Source organism: Coniophora puteana (assembly GCF_000271625.1).
Source record: "Coniophora puteana RWD-64-598 SS2 unplaced genomic scaffold CONPUscaffold_2, whole genome shotgun sequence".
NCBI classification, from domain to species: domain Eukaryota; kingdom Fungi; phylum Basidiomycota; class Agaricomycetes; order Boletales; family Coniophoraceae; genus Coniophora; species Coniophora puteana.
The window spans coordinates 2520723-2535807 of NW_006913054.1; the positions used below are offsets into that span (position 1 = coordinate 2520723).

Sequence of the window (15085 nt, forward strand, 5' to 3'; positions counted from 1 at the left end):
TCTGAGATGTTTGTTGCCACACGACTACGTTTGCTAACCAGACGGCGGTACATCCAGCAGTTCCATAAACGGAAGGTACTCCCAACAAACTTTTCCTCTGCGGTCAACTCGGTCAAGCAGGACCCCCATCCCAGCCTCAGTTGTCTACTCCCAAGTTAGCTATCTACATGGAGGATCAGACCAATGATACGCAAAGCGAGACGATATGCGGTCTTTTGGACGATATGACGTCCAGTATGGCTTCAGTACGCTCCAGTATCCAAACTCTCCGTGAGAAGTGAGTCCTTGTTCTTGTTCCCCTGACCTGAGACTGACAGCTTTTGTAGACATGCCACCACGGAAGAACTCGACACAAAAGATGGCATCTCCTTGTTGTCCCTCAAGCATCACCTGCTTTTGTCGTACCTTAACTCGTTGGTATTGGTGTCTGCCAGACATGCAATCGGAGACTCCCTCAGCGAACGGTCCTTGCCATCCTTGCCATTCAGCAGCGCCGAGAGGGATCAACGAGGGTCTGGTGCGGGTGACCTTGTCGATTCCATGATTGAAGGACGAGTCGCTCTTGAGAAGATTAAAGTTCTGGAAAGCAGGATGCGCTACCAGATTGAAAAGCTCGTTCGCCTTTCGAGTGAGCAGTCCAGCAAGGACCTTGCCAATGGTTAGTCACTTCACTATCCCACCGAAATCACTTGTATTGACTTCAGCAGATCCCTTGGCCTTCAAACCTAACCCCCAAAACCTTGTTGATGAGGAGGACGCGGAGGAAGATGAATATGCCGATGACGCCGACAAGGATCAAGACGGTATCTATCGCCCTCCCAAGTTGGCTCCCATGCCATATGTCGAGCCAACATCCAAACGCTCCGACCGCAAGCCTGTCCCCAAAGCATTGTCTTCGCTGATCTACAGTCAAGATCCCTCTCGGCCGTTCGTCGAATCATCCTCTGGTCTGGGTGCCCTCCAATCGGATCGCAGGCGTGAGCTTGATCGGATGCGGGAGTACGAAGAGGAGAATTTCACACGACTGGTGATGAAAAAGAAAGATGCAAAGAAACGTGCTCGCGACGAAGCTAATGTGGCATTGGGCGGTGGTGCCCAAGGCAACAATAGACGACGCGGAAGAGGGCTGGAAGACGAATTCGCGGACGTTTTGACTGCCGTCGGGAGGACGCGTACTGGTGTCCTGGGAGATGGTTACGAAGAATTGAGGCAGCGGGGTAGGAAGGCTGACGTTCTTTCACGCGCACGGACACGGCCGCGGGAAGAGATTGGGGGCGCTGGGGATGATGGACCTATCGCGAGGAAGAAGACAAGGTTTGAGAAGCAGAGAGTCGCCCTGAGCAAGAGGGCCCGTGCTAAAAGACCGTGAAGGTCCACGCGAGAACGTTGTTCTGGCTCTTGTATGGTAGTTAGATTCGCAGCATCAATGTATTGAGTTGGGAACCTGACTACTGCTTTTTCGCCCCGTTGTTGAGTAGACGTCCAAGCGCTGAGGCAACGGCAATTCGGTGAAGTCATGCAGACGGGCAGCTCGGGAATGAGCGATTTTCCGGTTGCGACCTCGCCGCTGCAATGCCGACTGGCTAACAACAAGTGTGCAGGTGACATTCCGAAGAGGGAATATGATTTCCTTGAATGGGTGCCTTCAATTGCGAATCGGAAGTCGTCAAGGACGCGTTTCCCTCTCTGCCAGATCGAGACGTTAGGGGCTTATCTCTTTGTCTTCATTTCACGGACCACTGTTGTGGGGTGGGTGTATGTGTCGCAAGTACAAAAAGCCCTTCCAACTCGTCGCCATGCTTTGTCCACCCGTTTCTCTCTCTTTTTCCTTCCCTCTCTTTCCTCTGCTCTCCCCTCAACGGTCGCTGCGCGCCGTCTTGCCCTATCGTCTCATCGGCTTGACGCCTTCTGTCACCTTAACGCGTAGTAGTTCATTGCCGCTGGCCGCCACCCTTTTCGCTTTATCATCAGAGAGATGTTCGGCTCATTCACTTTCGCAACTGCGTTGCCTCTGCTCGCTGCCTCTTTCGTGAGCGCCGCCCAGTTCAATGTCACTGTTGGCGGTGGACCTCTTCAGTTCAACCCTTCGTCGGTGGTAAGCACGTACCTTATTTTCAACACTTGCATGTAAGCTAATAACTCGATGCAGAACGCAAATCCAGGAGACACGATCTTCTTCACCTTCAAGCAGGCGAACCACACGGTTACGCAGTCTACCCTTGCTAACCCATGTACTCCCATGGCGGGTGGTTTTGACTCAGGATTGTAAGTGTTTTATTTCAAAAAACTCTACTTTGTACCGACCAGATATTCGCAGCATGCCCGTTGCGGCTGACCTCACCGATGGCCCCTTCCCAGCTGCGCAGTTCACCGTGCAGAATACTAGTCCAGTGTGGGCGTTCTGCCAGCAGACTGGTCACTGTGCGAAGGGCATGGTGTTCGCCGTCAACCCCGGCGACAAGATGGCCGCCTTCCAGGCTGCAGCTATGGCCACCAACGGCTCTACGTCTGGGAGCACGGCAACCGCTGCCACTGGCATGACCATCACATCCGCCTCTGGTTCTGGTGCAACCGCCACTGCTAGCGCCAGCTCCCCCACGTCTTCGAGTACTGGCATGACTCAGGATCACCAGGTCCAGGTCGGCGCCGGTGGTCTCACCTACACGCCCTCCAACATCACCGCTCAGCCTGGCGACACCATCACGTTCAAGTTCATGGCAAAGAACCACACGGCTACGCAGTCGACGTTCGCTGATCCCTGCAAGAAGCTCGACAACACGACCACTAACCAGCTTGGCTTCGATTCTGGATTGTAGGTGGACTTACTTTCGAGCACAATGTCTGAAGCTGATCGTTACGAAACAGCATGCCCGTGGCCAACGGAACGACCACCTTCCCTACCTACACTGTCCAGGTCAACGACGTAAGCTTTCGCATATAGACGCTCGTCTTCCACTGGCTAATCAAAGCGATTTTTAGACCAAACCCATTTGGGTATACTGCCGTCAGACTGGTCACTGCGGCATGGGCATGGTGTTCTCCGTCAACGCCGTCGAGTCCAGCGCCAACAACTTCGAGGCCTTCCAGGCGCTCGCGATGCAGCTTAACGGCACTGGCTCGTCCACTACAGGAGGTGCTTCAGGCGCTGGAGGCGCCGCGACTGGTACCACCGGTGGCGCATCACCGACTTCGACAACAAACAGCGCCGGCAGCTTCAAGGCTAACGGCCGCGCTGGCTTCATGCTCGCCCTGGTCGGCGTTGCAGTCGGACTCGTTCTCTGATTTTCTTGCGACTATCTTTTTTTGTATGAGATGGACTTGGGCGGGGAGCTAGCTCTTTGCGCCTTTTTTTTCCTACTGCTTCTTCAAAATTACGTGCTCCTTCATTTTACATTTACCTTTATTGCTTTTGTCCTTTCATTTGGGTTCCGGGTCGTTACTCGCGTTTGCTAGTGGTCGACTTACGCTTGACGTGTATCATACATGTAGTCTAGCTTGCCTACTAATGCCAATGAGTAGGACAAATAGCCTATATGCTCGCCACAGCATATTTCATAATAGTGCGGGTTTTTCACAGCAAGATTTTGCTCTGGTATATACCGGGCAGCAGCGATTATTCACGGTAGCTAGAGAAAATGCAACAGAGCTACGCAGATCGAACAAGAGCATCGTGCGACTGAGAACAAGGGCAACGACATGTGCGAGGTTCGGCCTTTGCCGACGTGATCTACTGTGATCTCGATCGTTCCATTACCTGTCAGTCACCCTTACTCGTTGGTTCACAAGGTCGCACAGCATATCGGCGTCCATGGACAACATCCAGCTCCCTCAGGGCCTCTCACAACAACAAGGCGGACAGAACAATGGCGAAGAGGAGTCCAAGCGCCGAGCCGAGGATGAGATGCGGAGAGATATGATGGCAACCGTCCTGGACCCGGCCGCGCGCGAGCGACGTCAGTGCTCTTGTTCCCACTGCTTTGCATATTCACGTTGTCTGAACGCGTAAGTTCTATGAACTTAGTGTCGCGCATTGCGCTGGTCAGCCCCGAGCGGTCGCGGCAGGTCGAGACTATCATCGCGCGCATGGCGCAGAGCGGGCAGCTGCGCGGGCGAGTGAGCGAAGAGCAGCTGATCGAGCTTCTGGATCAGGTTCGTCTGCTTCGCGCTTCGTGTCTTTGTGTCTGATATCTGGCTGTGTACTGCCCGTTTGTAGATGGAAAACTCGCAGTCCCAGGCGGCTGCGAAGAAGACCACTATTGTAGTACGTCCTCCTGCCCAATCGTGTCTTGTAGGCGATAACTGATCGTTATTCAGTATCAAAGGAGGCGAGACTTTGATGATGACGATGATTTCTGATATCTACTGCTCTTGGTCCTCCTTATATTACTGCTTGCCTCACATTGTAGCCTAGTATCTCCCTCATTTATTGGATCTTGCCATAAATAGCACAAGTGTGTTGCAAGTGTTGAGATTCTGCGCATCGACCCCGCTCATTCCATCAGGCAGCTAAGGGTGCTTGAGGCGGTCCGTTTCGACGTCAAAGTGGTGGACCTCGATCCAACTACAAAGTCATTCTTAGCGATCCGTGCATGTTTTCACAGGCCAATGACTCCTCGATTGTGGCAGAAGGTATCTATCAGTTACCCGATGCGGCCACCGCGAAGGATCCAGTTTATATAATTATAACAAAATGTCCGATTCAATCATGCGTAGCGATTATGAGCAGTCTGAGAATTTAGCTCGTGTCGGTAAGGTAGCTGTTTCCGAGGGAGTCGACGTTGCCGCTCGCATCGAGGAGCCCTGTACAACCGTCAGCGAATTGCGTTCGTTTACATTGTAGTCCGACTTACAGGTGTCCAAAGGACTTCCAGCTTCGGGGCGCTGCTTTGCAGGTGAGTCGTATGAATTTACAAGAGCTAGCAAATGACTTACAGCAAACGCAAACCAGGAGTACTTCTGAACATACGATTGCTGGTCGAGCCAGTTAACGGTCTGTGTCAGGAATGTCGCCACCTCTGTTTGGCAATTGAGTAATCGGTTTGACGAAGTTTCAACGAGACAAACCGGTTGCGTCCGTCGACGTCGAACCAAACTCCGTGACCCAGATGGGGTAGTTGAACGTTTTGTGGAACGCCGTGACGTAGTTCTCAAAGTTTTCCGCGCCGTCGCCGTACCAGTGAACGGGCACGAAGTCGAACGTGCAGGTAGAGCCACACGCGTTGATGAAGTTCGTCAGCCACGTCTGGGAGCCCTCCGAAGACGAGACGGCGGGTGCACCGAGCGCGACGCCGCTGGATTTGAGCGGCTGGATGTACTGTTTCCATAAGTTCGCTGCGTCAGTGGGAGAGAGGTTGGATTGGGCGCTCATGTCTGGCTCGTTGAAGCCCTGGAGCAAAAGTTCAGTAAGAGTCTTGGGACAGGAGGGTAGGTGAGTTCCTTACCAAAATAGTCTTGGCCCCGAGGGTCTTGACAGTGGCTGCAAGGCTCCCAATATCAGCAGAGCCCCACTGCATGGGGATGAAGGTGAGCCCTGGGTTGTTGCTGGGCGCATTAGGGGACCAGTTGTACACCCAAGACGCCTGCGCGCCGCCCGCCTTCGCCAAGTCGCCAGCGGGGTTGCTCGCGGGGAACGCAATGCCGCGCTTGTCGTTGGCAGTTGCGCTGTGCACCAAGGCGATAGCAACAGTGGAGAGAGTTACGAGGTTGAACATGATCAAAGATGCGGCTGGGAGATGAGGATGATTCGACCCAAAGCAAGGCCGTATTTATGCGTATTCTGCCTCGGCGGCACGGCCATTTCTTTTCACCAGCGGGTGAGTTGTCTCGTAGGGAACGGAAGCGGGCCAAAAATTGAATCGCTAGCACAGGTCCTGTACATGATCGAGACGACATGCGCAGCAATGGATGATCAGGGTCCTAGTATGATGCCGCCCGAGTTGCTCTTGCCACGTCACGACCCACAGCAAGCAGGATGAGTGCAAAGAAGGCGAACGAAATGGAAATGACCACTCCACAGGTATACTGTGGGTCCCGGTGTAGCTCAAGTCCTCATAGGTTCCGATCCATCTTGTGAACCACCTCTTCAGATATTCTTTCATACTGTTCACGAGGTAAAACCAAGGTCTCCCAATGTTTATTCGCGAGGAAAACGAGGTGTGGGTGGGTTACGGTTTCGTCATGGAGACGCCGAGCTATAGTAAGATAGTGGATCCACACATAGCTTTGAATTGCCGGACATAGACTAGAAGAATGATGCTCAACTAGCCGCGCAAGTGAGATGCGATCAACACGAGTGTTACGGCAATCCTGCTTTGCTTGTTCAAATACTGAACTGACGGCACCGAGCGCTGGATGATGTTTTCAAGTTGTTGATTTTGATGTTAGATGAGTGCCAAAAAGTCAACCAGAAAGAAGTGTGCAGCCATAGGACACGAGAGTGTTGCATCGCTAACGATGATGACGGTCTGTGAGGCCATCCTGGAAGAAACCAAACAAAGCATGTGCTCAGTGTCGCTGACACTGAGCCTGAGCGCTAAGCGTCGGTAGTAGTAGAGCCAATGTAGATTTGATTTGGTGCAAAACTGCTATGATCTTGTGTCTTCACGAGAAGCGTGGAAGTGGAGTACGAGATGAGCGCAAGAATAGTCTTTTCGTTGTGCTCAAGGTTGTGCTTGCGTTTCGGAGTGTGGAGAGTCCGTTGGTTGCGGAACCGGGGAGTGGAAGCTCGGATCCTCGGAGGTCGGAACGCTCGGCTTCAGCCGAATGCCGATCCTCTTGTGACGCAGCACTTTGCTCGCACAACTGTTGCACATCTAGACGCGGATACGAAGAGTCATGGCACTAATCGAGGTATGGAACGACGCTCAGATCAGGACAAAGCAATGATCTAAAGGAGCTTCGGACTAGGTCATCGCTAACGATAGGTTGGGTCGCAAAGGTATGATTCCGATGTTCAATATCCTATGTTTTCGTCGATAGCTCATGCAGCATCCAGTACGGGTGAAGTGCAGCCCCGACGACACAGTAGGAGACCTCAAGAAGCTGATTGCTGCACAAACCGGAACCGACTTCCGAAAGATCCAGCTCAAGAAGTGGTACGTACATCGGCCTCTTATATTGCCCCTGCCCGTTGGAGCAGGGTATACTCATGATCTTGTGTAGGTACACGATCTACAAGGACCACATCACGCTGGCAGACTACGAGATCCACGATGGGATGAGTCTCGAAATGTACTGAGTGATTGCTGTGGGGATTCGGACGATCATATGTAACTATTATCCTGCTGTATCGATTTCTGACTGTTTCAGCATCCTCGAGGATGATCTTCAATGCAACTTCAAACATTTTCTTTTGGGAGGGTGACACCTGCCCCTCAAAATTCATCTCATTCCCTAGGCATCTAACTAGAGTATGCGCAGTGAGTCTAAGGCGATGCGCTCGGGGCCTCTGAAGATCTGAGGTCTCTGAGGCGTCAGTAACGATCATTTGCAAACTTCTTGAGTAACACGGCATATCTTCAAGAGACCGAGAGGCAAACGATCATATGATGGATTATATTTTCTTAGTAGTGAACACATCAGTACAATGTGCGATGAATCTATGATAGATCTACGTAGAACAACACTCGTAACGTCCAATTTCCAGACAGCGGCACGCCACCAGAAGCAAACAAAATGAAACAAAAAGTGGCGTGGGAATGCGGACATGTCGCCTCAAGGCGAGTTAGGTGGTCGCGTTCAGCTGTCTTTGACTTGTTTATCATCTGTTTCTTCGTTTGACTACCCACCGCCCCCGACGTCCTTGCAGAGTCACATCTAATACATCATCCAAATGACGACGTTTAGAAATCATCACCATCCATCTCTCCCGGCGCCCGTCGTGCACAGCAGCTTCTCAGTGCAACAGTCAAAATCCCATGTCCTCGCAGGGGTTCAGGACGCGTATTGGAGTGACGATGACGCAGTATGCCATCCTCATCTTTATACCATCTGATTGTCTATCTGACTAGGGCACAAGGACGATGCGGAATGCCCTCTTTGCCTCGAGGAGATGGACATCTCAGACATAAACTTCAAGCCGTGTCCATGTGGTTACCAGGTCAGATTTTTCTCGCGTAATCGCACTTTCCCTCAGCCCATCTAACTCCTGATCAGATATGCCGATTCTGTTGGCATCATATCAAAGAGAATCTGAACGGACGATGCCCCGCGTGTCGTAGACAATATACCGATGACGCTGTGGAATTCAAGGCCATAGCCAAGGACGAGTAAGCATGTGCATGTCCTATTCGCTCGCACTCCCTGATGATTCTGAAACACTCAGCCACAAGCGCCTTACGCAACAGAAGAAGCAGCGGGAGCGAGAAAGGAAGGAATTGGACGCGTTAGGTCGCCGCCAACTTGCCAATGTGCGGGTCGTACAGCGGAACGTTGTTTACGTTGTGGGAATTGGCCCCCGATTCGCGAAGGAGGACGTGAGCATTGAATGGATCGCGCATGCTTGTTGGGATACTGATCCTGTCGCAGCTAATATCGACTTTGCGTTCAAACGATTACTTCGGTCAATACGGGAAGATATCGAAGATGATTTTGGTCAAACGAACGCAGTCAGGAGGTGGAGCTCCCGTGGTCGGGCTCTATATAACATACCATCGGCGTGAGGACGCTGCTCGGTGCATCGCAGCCGTTGATGGCTCGCCCTCTCCCGGTGGTGGGCGCGACGTCATGAGGGCTAGTCATGGGACGACGAAGTATTGCATGGCATTTCTGCGCGGTTTACCATGCTCCGATCAAAGCTGCATGAACCTTCACGAATGGGGTGACGAGAAGGATTGTTTCACGAAGGAAGATCTAACTACGCTGTACGCTCTCATTATTGTGATGGGGTCTCTGTCTCATAGCTATGCGCCTAGGAAACACGCTATGAAGGACACGGAGACTCGTGCTCGAGCTACGCCTATACCGGCACCTCCAAAGCGCGAAGAAGCGGATGGTAAGCTTACGCCTGAAGTTTCCTTCAGTTCCGCTCACACTTCTGCTAGGTCTCCCTCGTAATGCAGCGTGGGGATCAAAAGCGCCAACTATCCTAGCATCTCTCGGACTTCCATCCTCTAATGCTGCTGCTGCCACTCAACGATCTGGACGACGAACCACAACCACCCGACAAACACGTGCCACGAACAACGTCTCCCACACAGAGACAAAGCCCGCTCGAGCCGTTCATGAACGTAAGACCGTCGTCACGTCGGTTGGTGCTACAAAGACTCCCTCTATCGCCTCGTCCTCTCGGCCATCAACTCCAGCAAACGCCATGGCATCACAAAGGCCTGCAACTCCCCCTGACGTTAAAGCCCTCCGACAGAAGGCATGTTCGCCTGCTCCATCCCCGTCCCCGGCACCATCTACTGCTGTGGAATCCGATCTGGGCTCTGGGTCTCAAGACGTTCCTCCTTCTCCTGCGCCTCGGCCTGCATCTGCAGAGTCCGCCCCATTTTCCGCACCGACTACGCCAGCTGTGCCTCCTGGTTTGCCCAGTGCACCACCTGGCTTGCCTGGCCCCCCTGGCCTGCTGCACCCTAGTAAATCGAAGACTGATAATTCACAGCCCTCGTCTTACCAAATTTCGACTGCTGCACAAGCATTACTGGACGATGTCAAAGCTCGCCGTGTCAACCCGAACCCAGCTTCGAACGGCATCAGTCCTTTCCCGGACCTAGATCGCACGTTAAACTCGATCAGTGGACTGACGAACGAGCTTGGTGGCTTCAGCTTTAATCTGGACCCCAAGCTTGCCGGCAATGACACTGATGCTACGATCCCGGAGCTCGAAATGGAAGCGATGACACCCTTTTCTGGTACCTTCATGGACGCATTTCCTGCCGTGCGGCCTACCTCTCGCCAGCAGTCTCAGTCATTCATAGCTCCTCCCGGTCTCTCATACCCCCACAGTCCCAACCGGTCCATTTACGACCCCCTAGCTATGCGACCATCACCTATTGAAAGACCGTCTACCGATAGCCCTAATTATTCAGGTTCATTCAACCCTTTCTCTGAGTCAGCAGATGGGGCCTCAAGAGCAGACTTCCCAGACGAAGAGAGGAGGGTATCACGATTTAATTTCGCACGGGGGCGTCAAGGCTCCGCCGCTCACTCAGGTTTACCCGCTGAGGTATCCGCACTCCGCTCGAGTGATATGCGTCAATTGTCGATGTCCTTGAATGACAATGTGTCATCTCCTCAGCAACAACAGTGGAACATGCATCGTGATGAAATGTACAATCACACTCATTCCCCAATGCCCCAGCAACATACCCCCAACGTTCCAGTTCAACAGCAGATGAACCGTTTCCAACCCTTTGACACTAGCATGAGCCTTAGCGAGGCGCAACTCCGAGAGTTTATTCAGTCGAGCCGCCGACGCGATCCTACAGTACATTCAAGTGTTCCAGGTAAATGTTCTTATTCTTGATAGCGTGCAGAGCTTCTTGTTGATGCCGTTTACTTTTCCTCTAGCCCCAAACCTTTATCAATATCCATCAAACCAGCCTTTCAGCGATCCTGCCATCATGTCTGCTAGGTTCGCTTCCCCTACGCTGTCCAGTGCTGTAACTTCAAACGGCAACTATTCCAACTCGGTGCATACTCCGGGATCCATCTCCTCTCATGGGCCTCCTCCTGGCCTCTCGTTTCCTCCCGGTATCCCACTGGGTTCTGGCGCCGATATCCACGCACAGGGAAAGACTCTGGACTCGTCTCTGAACATGGACGCATTCCACCTCACTGCACCTCCAAACGGTGAGTTTTCTCATCTTCTCAAGGGGAGGGAGTCCCAGGTCAGAGTACCGAGCGCCGTACTTCCAGTGCGGAAATACTATCATCGGCAGTAATGATCAACGCGCCGGTCGTCATGCATGTTATCCCTTTATCATTATGCTTCGCCGTTATGGAATAATTTCACTCAACAAGATACAAGGCTATGGGCGCCAGGTGATGTTGCGTTGATGCCGATCTCCCTCCCTTTGCTCTCTCGGGTGCGGTATGATCGTCGTACTTATACTGACGACAATCCTCTTTGGCTTTGTTGTTCGGTTTTTCAATATCATCAAGTTCCTGAGTCTTCTTCACCTTCGCCTTCTCCTACTCCCGCTCTATCAAACACGGACTTCCCTGCTCTCGGTGCCGACACCGGTATCGCTAGTGCCCATCCTGAGTCAGATCTTACCAGTGGTACTCAGACTTCTGATGAAACTACGAAGGATATGTCCAAAGCTGCACGTAAGGCAGAGAAGAAAGCTGCCGCTGCTCAGAGAGCTCTAGAGAGACAAATGGCTGCCCAGGAGAAAGCTGCGGCGAAGGCGGTTGAGAAAGCTAAGCTTGCGCAAGAAAAGGCTGCGGAGAAAGAGAGGGAGGCTGAGCTGAAGGCGGCGCGGGAAGAGGCGGAGAACGCGAGACTGGCTCATGAGAAGGTGGAGAGGGAGAAGGCTGCGAAGGAGAGGGCGGAAAAGGCGGAGAAGGAGCGTCTGGCGAAGGAGGAAAAGAGGCTGGCGGCGCAGGCAGCGAAGGAGAAGGCACAGAAGGTTGCCAAACAGGCTACAAGTCAAAATGGAGTGAAGTCTGCAGCTGGGGCTGGCAAGGGACAGCAACTCGCGACGGTGCAGGAAGAACCTATCCAGGCGCCCGTGATGTCCAGGATGCCGAAGAAGAATAAGCCTGCCTCTCGCCCCATCCGTATTCCCAAGGAGGACGACGTCCCTCCCGACGAAGCTTCCAGCGTCCCTTCCGCCGCCTTGTCAGATGCTGGCAGAGCAGCTAACCTTCAAGGCACGGGCTCCAATAATTCCCGAGCCCAGTCGGTTGACCATTTATCACCCTCAGAGCCGACCTCACTTGCGGAGCTCCTGGACGAAATTGAGTTGAAGAATCCGAATATGGATCTGCCTAATCACTCCTTCTTCGATCTGCATAAGATCAACCCGGCCGCGAAGATGCCACTCGAATATGGACCTCTCGTACATGCGCTCTCTGCGCTCTCTGTCGGAGGCGGCTCGTTTGCGACAAACATGCCTTCGGGGTCCATCGATAATGCGGTGTCGTCATTTCAGCAACTTCTAGAGACGTTGACGCAGACCATATCTGATCTGCTTCGCCTGCTTCCGAGGACAACCTGGGATGACAGCTCTTCGTTTGATGGCGTTCTCCGCGATATGCTCAAAGGCGACGATTTTCTGGATGAGGCGGGCGAGGATTCCAACGGGAAGGACGACGAGGTAGCTGCTCTCACTCTCGCTTTGGAGCGTCGCGCTCGGTGGATGGAGGTGCAGCTGTCAAAGCTGGAGGAACTTCACCGCGATATTAACAACGCTGCTGTACGCGCAGTGCTCGCACTTAACGACGGTGGCTGGGACCGCCACGGCTTCATGCCGCGCTCGCGCAACACTCTCCGTCGATTCGATAACATCGGGTTGATCGAGCAGGACGGGGATTGGCGCCCGATGAACGCAGACGAGCTGGAGAAGAAACTTATTGTCGCGAGGGAGGCAGCCGTGTTTGCGGAGACTGAGCTTAGGGAGGCGATGGATAGGATGCAGGACGTGAAGCCGATGGAGCTCGAGGAGTATTGATGAGATTACGGTGGTCAGTGCGACGAGTGTCGTAGGGCGAGTGCATGTGTCGATACTGCTACTCGTACTATTCAAGTTGGAATTCGAGGGCACGCGAGGGTCTATTGAGTTTCTGTCACGTGTGGTCAACGCGTCTAGGCCTTGGTTTGCGTCGCAGCGCGTCTTGCAATGCACCAGTGCGCAGCTTGAGGTTGACGCCGACAGCAGCCCGCTGAAGGACAAGTCAGTCTACCCTACCGCTTACCCTCACACATCTCTACACTCATCCTCCGTTCTCTTGACTCGGACATTGAAGAGCTAACATATTCAACCGGCTCACTTCTGGCTAAACCACATCCGAGATGTCTACTTTCCGGGCGAACCACCAGAAGTCTAATCTCAAACGAATCTTTGTCCTCCTACCATTTCTTCTTATCGCCTTTCTCGCCCGTGATATCGTGCAGACGTATTCTCAGAGGTTCAGCGAGCTCAAAACTCAGCGAGAAACGCACGAACGTACTCAGCGGATCGAAGGGAGATGGAAGACAGTCGCTGCAGCTCTGGACCTAGCTTCTCTCCCGGACACCATCGTCTTCCCCGACAAACGTCCTCCTGCAGCTATTCAGCCGCGGCCTATCGCGACGTTCTCTCAGCCTCGATACTCACGCTTTGATCTGAGGAGAAAGCGGTCTGAGGCGCGACTGGATCTGGAAGAGCCATCTCATCGGCAGGTTGTTCTTGCTCGCCCCCTACGTTTCGCCGCCGATGTGCAGGATAGTCCGTCAGTCTCGCTGGAAAGTCTCGCCTCGTCTCTTCGCCACCTCGCCTCGTCGGAGCAAGGGTCGGGCACCTCCTCAAATTCCTCGGGCCGCGCCAAAAGGAACGCTGCCCCAAGGAGACAGGCGCGCAAGGGCAGCTAACAGGACCCGCCTCACAATATTGACATTTGATAACAACTAAACTACTAGCCGTGTTCGGCTCATCATAGTTTTGTAGAACTAGCACACAGCTTACACACACACACACACATACGAGCGACTATGCATCCCCATGGTGGACTACAATCTGATTATGCGGCAGGGTTGTATTATACAGTATGTGTGTCGTATCGTGTGCATCTAATGGACGAAAGAGAGCGCCGGGCGACATTCTCTAGGGAATCATGAGGCCTGGGCCTGTGAGCCTCCCGCCTTTTTCCACGCCACGAAGTCATCGAGCACTGTGGGCCAGGCCTGCAAGCATCGAAGGGTCAGGTTTTAGACAGCTCCGAAAGAGCGGAGAACCGTGCTCACCCCGTCCGCTTCATAGTTGTCTAGCGAAGGGTCGACGGTGCGGCAGAACTCGAGCATCTGGGTGACGTTATTAATGAACGATGAGATGACGGTGGACGGAGAGAAAGCGCTCGACGCACCATACTCCAAAGATCTTTGTTGGCCGCTTTGTAAGAGGATTTGGCCTGTGGACGACCCGATCAGCAATGGCCGAACACACCGAGACGAGAAGGGTGACCAACGTTCAGGAATTCTATCATTTCCGAGACTATACTGAAGCTAGGCGCTAGTAGGACGGACCAGAAGGCGATTGCGGTCTACACGGTGGTCACGTAAAGTGTGAGATGGAACGAAGAAGCACACCCACCTCCATTTCTATGTTTCGTGATTGTCTGATCCACCCATACGTCAATTCATCGAATTCATAAGTGTTCATATTGAGACTCACGGAGGCTTCGCCAAGACGAAGCAGAATTGGTACAGCTCGGAGAAGGCAGCGTTCTTGTCCTCAGCGTAGCCAAAATAGCGCGAACGATTGTATGGGTCCTTCTGTGCCGCACCGGCAGTTGCACTCGTGCGCTTCTTGGACGGAGCGGCATTCGAAGCCGTCTTTATTGGCTCTGCGTCACGCACGAGAAGATTCTCGAGATCTCGTAACGCATGGCCTAGAACGGGCAAGGAAGAGATTCTATACGCGCGAGAAACGCGAAAGGAGCGTGGTATTAGTCACTGTGGCACAAGTAAGGGCACACGCCCGCGGAAGAGACGACGCACTGCAGTGCACTCGTTCCCTCTGTCCACTCGTCCTGCTTGATCTTGCCCATCTCGCTGGCCTTGAGCTGCCAGGCCAATATAAGGGGTTGAGCGCCTTCAAGCGAAATGCCAGCATCTGTGCACAGGCGCTCGAACCCTTCGGGGCCTACGACGGAAGGGTCGTCTTCATCGGTGTAGGACGCGAAGAGCTCCTGAGCGCGATTGGGGGAGTACTTTTCGTCCAAGGACTGAGACTGACAAACGTACGAGCGGTCAAAATCGCGGATGAGCCAAGTAGCTGATTATGACTAAAACAGTGACTTGCCTTGGACACTTTACGCGCGTCGGGCACTTCGTCACTGTGGACTGACGTGTTAGAAACGCAGCACAGCAACGAAAAACGCATCCAGTGCGAAACAAAATGTAGCGTGCGCGGCAAGGGGAGGTAAAGGAAAGGGACGA

At 53.1% G+C, this 15085-nt stretch overlaps 7 protein-coding genes across 7 annotated transcripts; 5 read left to right on the top strand and 2 right to left on the bottom strand.

Moving 5' to 3' along the window:
- Window positions 1-236: 236 nt before the first annotated feature.
- Window positions 237-1369, top strand: CONPUDRAFT_150264 (uncharacterized protein; the record flags this gene model as incomplete). Its single annotated transcript, XM_007766747.1, has 3 exons — window positions 237-277; window positions 327-658; window positions 708-1369. The coding sequence occupies 3 exons, from the start codon at window positions 237-239 to the stop codon at window positions 1367-1369; spliced, it is 1035 nt and encodes a 344-aa protein (XP_007764937.1).
- Window positions 1370-1975: 606 nt separating this feature from the next.
- CONPUDRAFT_48926 (Cupredoxin) lies at window positions 1976-3282 on the top strand (the record flags this gene model as incomplete). Its single annotated transcript, XM_007765923.1, has 5 exons — window positions 1976-2095; window positions 2150-2231; window positions 2308-2812; window positions 2866-2923; window positions 2980-3282. 5 exons carry the CDS (start codon window positions 1976-1978, stop codon window positions 3280-3282), a joined length of 1068 nt encoding a protein of 355 aa, XP_007764113.1.
- Window positions 3283-3760: 478 nt separating this feature from the next.
- On the top strand, window positions 3761-4447 carry CONPUDRAFT_135200 (uncharacterized protein). Its single transcript, XM_007766748.1, has 4 exons — window positions 3761-3953; window positions 4022-4149; window positions 4214-4261; window positions 4315-4447. The coding sequence occupies exons 1-4, from the start codon at window positions 3809-3811 to the stop codon at window positions 4354-4356; spliced, it is 363 nt and encodes a 120-aa protein (XP_007764938.1). The 5' UTR covers window positions 3761-3808; the 3' UTR covers window positions 4357-4447.
- A 288-nt stretch (window positions 4448-4735) lies between these two features.
- On the bottom strand, window positions 4736-5711 carry CONPUDRAFT_142012 (uncharacterized protein; the record flags this gene model as incomplete). Its single annotated transcript, XM_007766749.1, has 5 exons — window positions 4736-4800; window positions 4851-4881; window positions 4933-5015; window positions 5065-5386; window positions 5442-5711. The coding sequence occupies 5 exons, from the start codon at window positions 5709-5711 to the stop codon at window positions 4736-4738; spliced, it is 771 nt and encodes a 256-aa protein (XP_007764939.1).
- Window positions 5712-6834: 1123 nt separating this feature from the next.
- On the top strand, window positions 6835-12620 carry CONPUDRAFT_150268 (uncharacterized protein; the record flags this gene model as incomplete). The annotated part of the gene is made up of 13 exons (XM_007766750.1): window positions 6835-6849; window positions 6907-6937; window positions 6995-7094; window positions 7162-7230; window positions 7846-7963; window positions 8018-8098; window positions 8155-8267; window positions 8324-8474; window positions 8527-8861; window positions 8913-8992; window positions 9042-10448; window positions 10513-10794; window positions 11107-12620. 13 exons carry the CDS (start codon window positions 6835-6837, stop codon window positions 12618-12620), a joined length of 4296 nt encoding a protein of 1431 aa, XP_007764940.1.
- Window positions 12621-12862: 242 nt separating this feature from the next.
- On the top strand, window positions 12863-13519 carry CONPUDRAFT_162649 (uncharacterized protein; the record flags this gene model as incomplete). The annotated part of the gene is made up of 1 exon (XM_007766751.1): window positions 12863-13519. Exon 1 carries the CDS (start codon window positions 12962-12964, stop codon window positions 13517-13519), a length of 558 nt encoding a protein of 185 aa, XP_007764941.1. The 5' UTR covers window positions 12863-12961.
- Window positions 13520-13652: 133 nt separating this feature from the next.
- CONPUDRAFT_118339 (DUF298-domain-containing protein) lies at window positions 13653-14973 on the bottom strand. The gene is made up of 8 exons (XM_007766752.1): window positions 14949-14973; window positions 14645-14877; window positions 14319-14558; window positions 14238-14262; window positions 14113-14187; window positions 14011-14055; window positions 13892-13948; window positions 13653-13831 (listed from the first exon to the last, which is right to left on the bottom strand). The coding sequence occupies exons 2-8, from the start codon at window positions 14692-14694 to the stop codon at window positions 13760-13762; spliced, it is 564 nt and encodes a 187-aa protein (XP_007764942.1). The 5' UTR covers window positions 14695-14877; window positions 14949-14973; the 3' UTR covers window positions 13653-13759.
- Window positions 14974-15085: the final 112 nt, after the last annotated feature.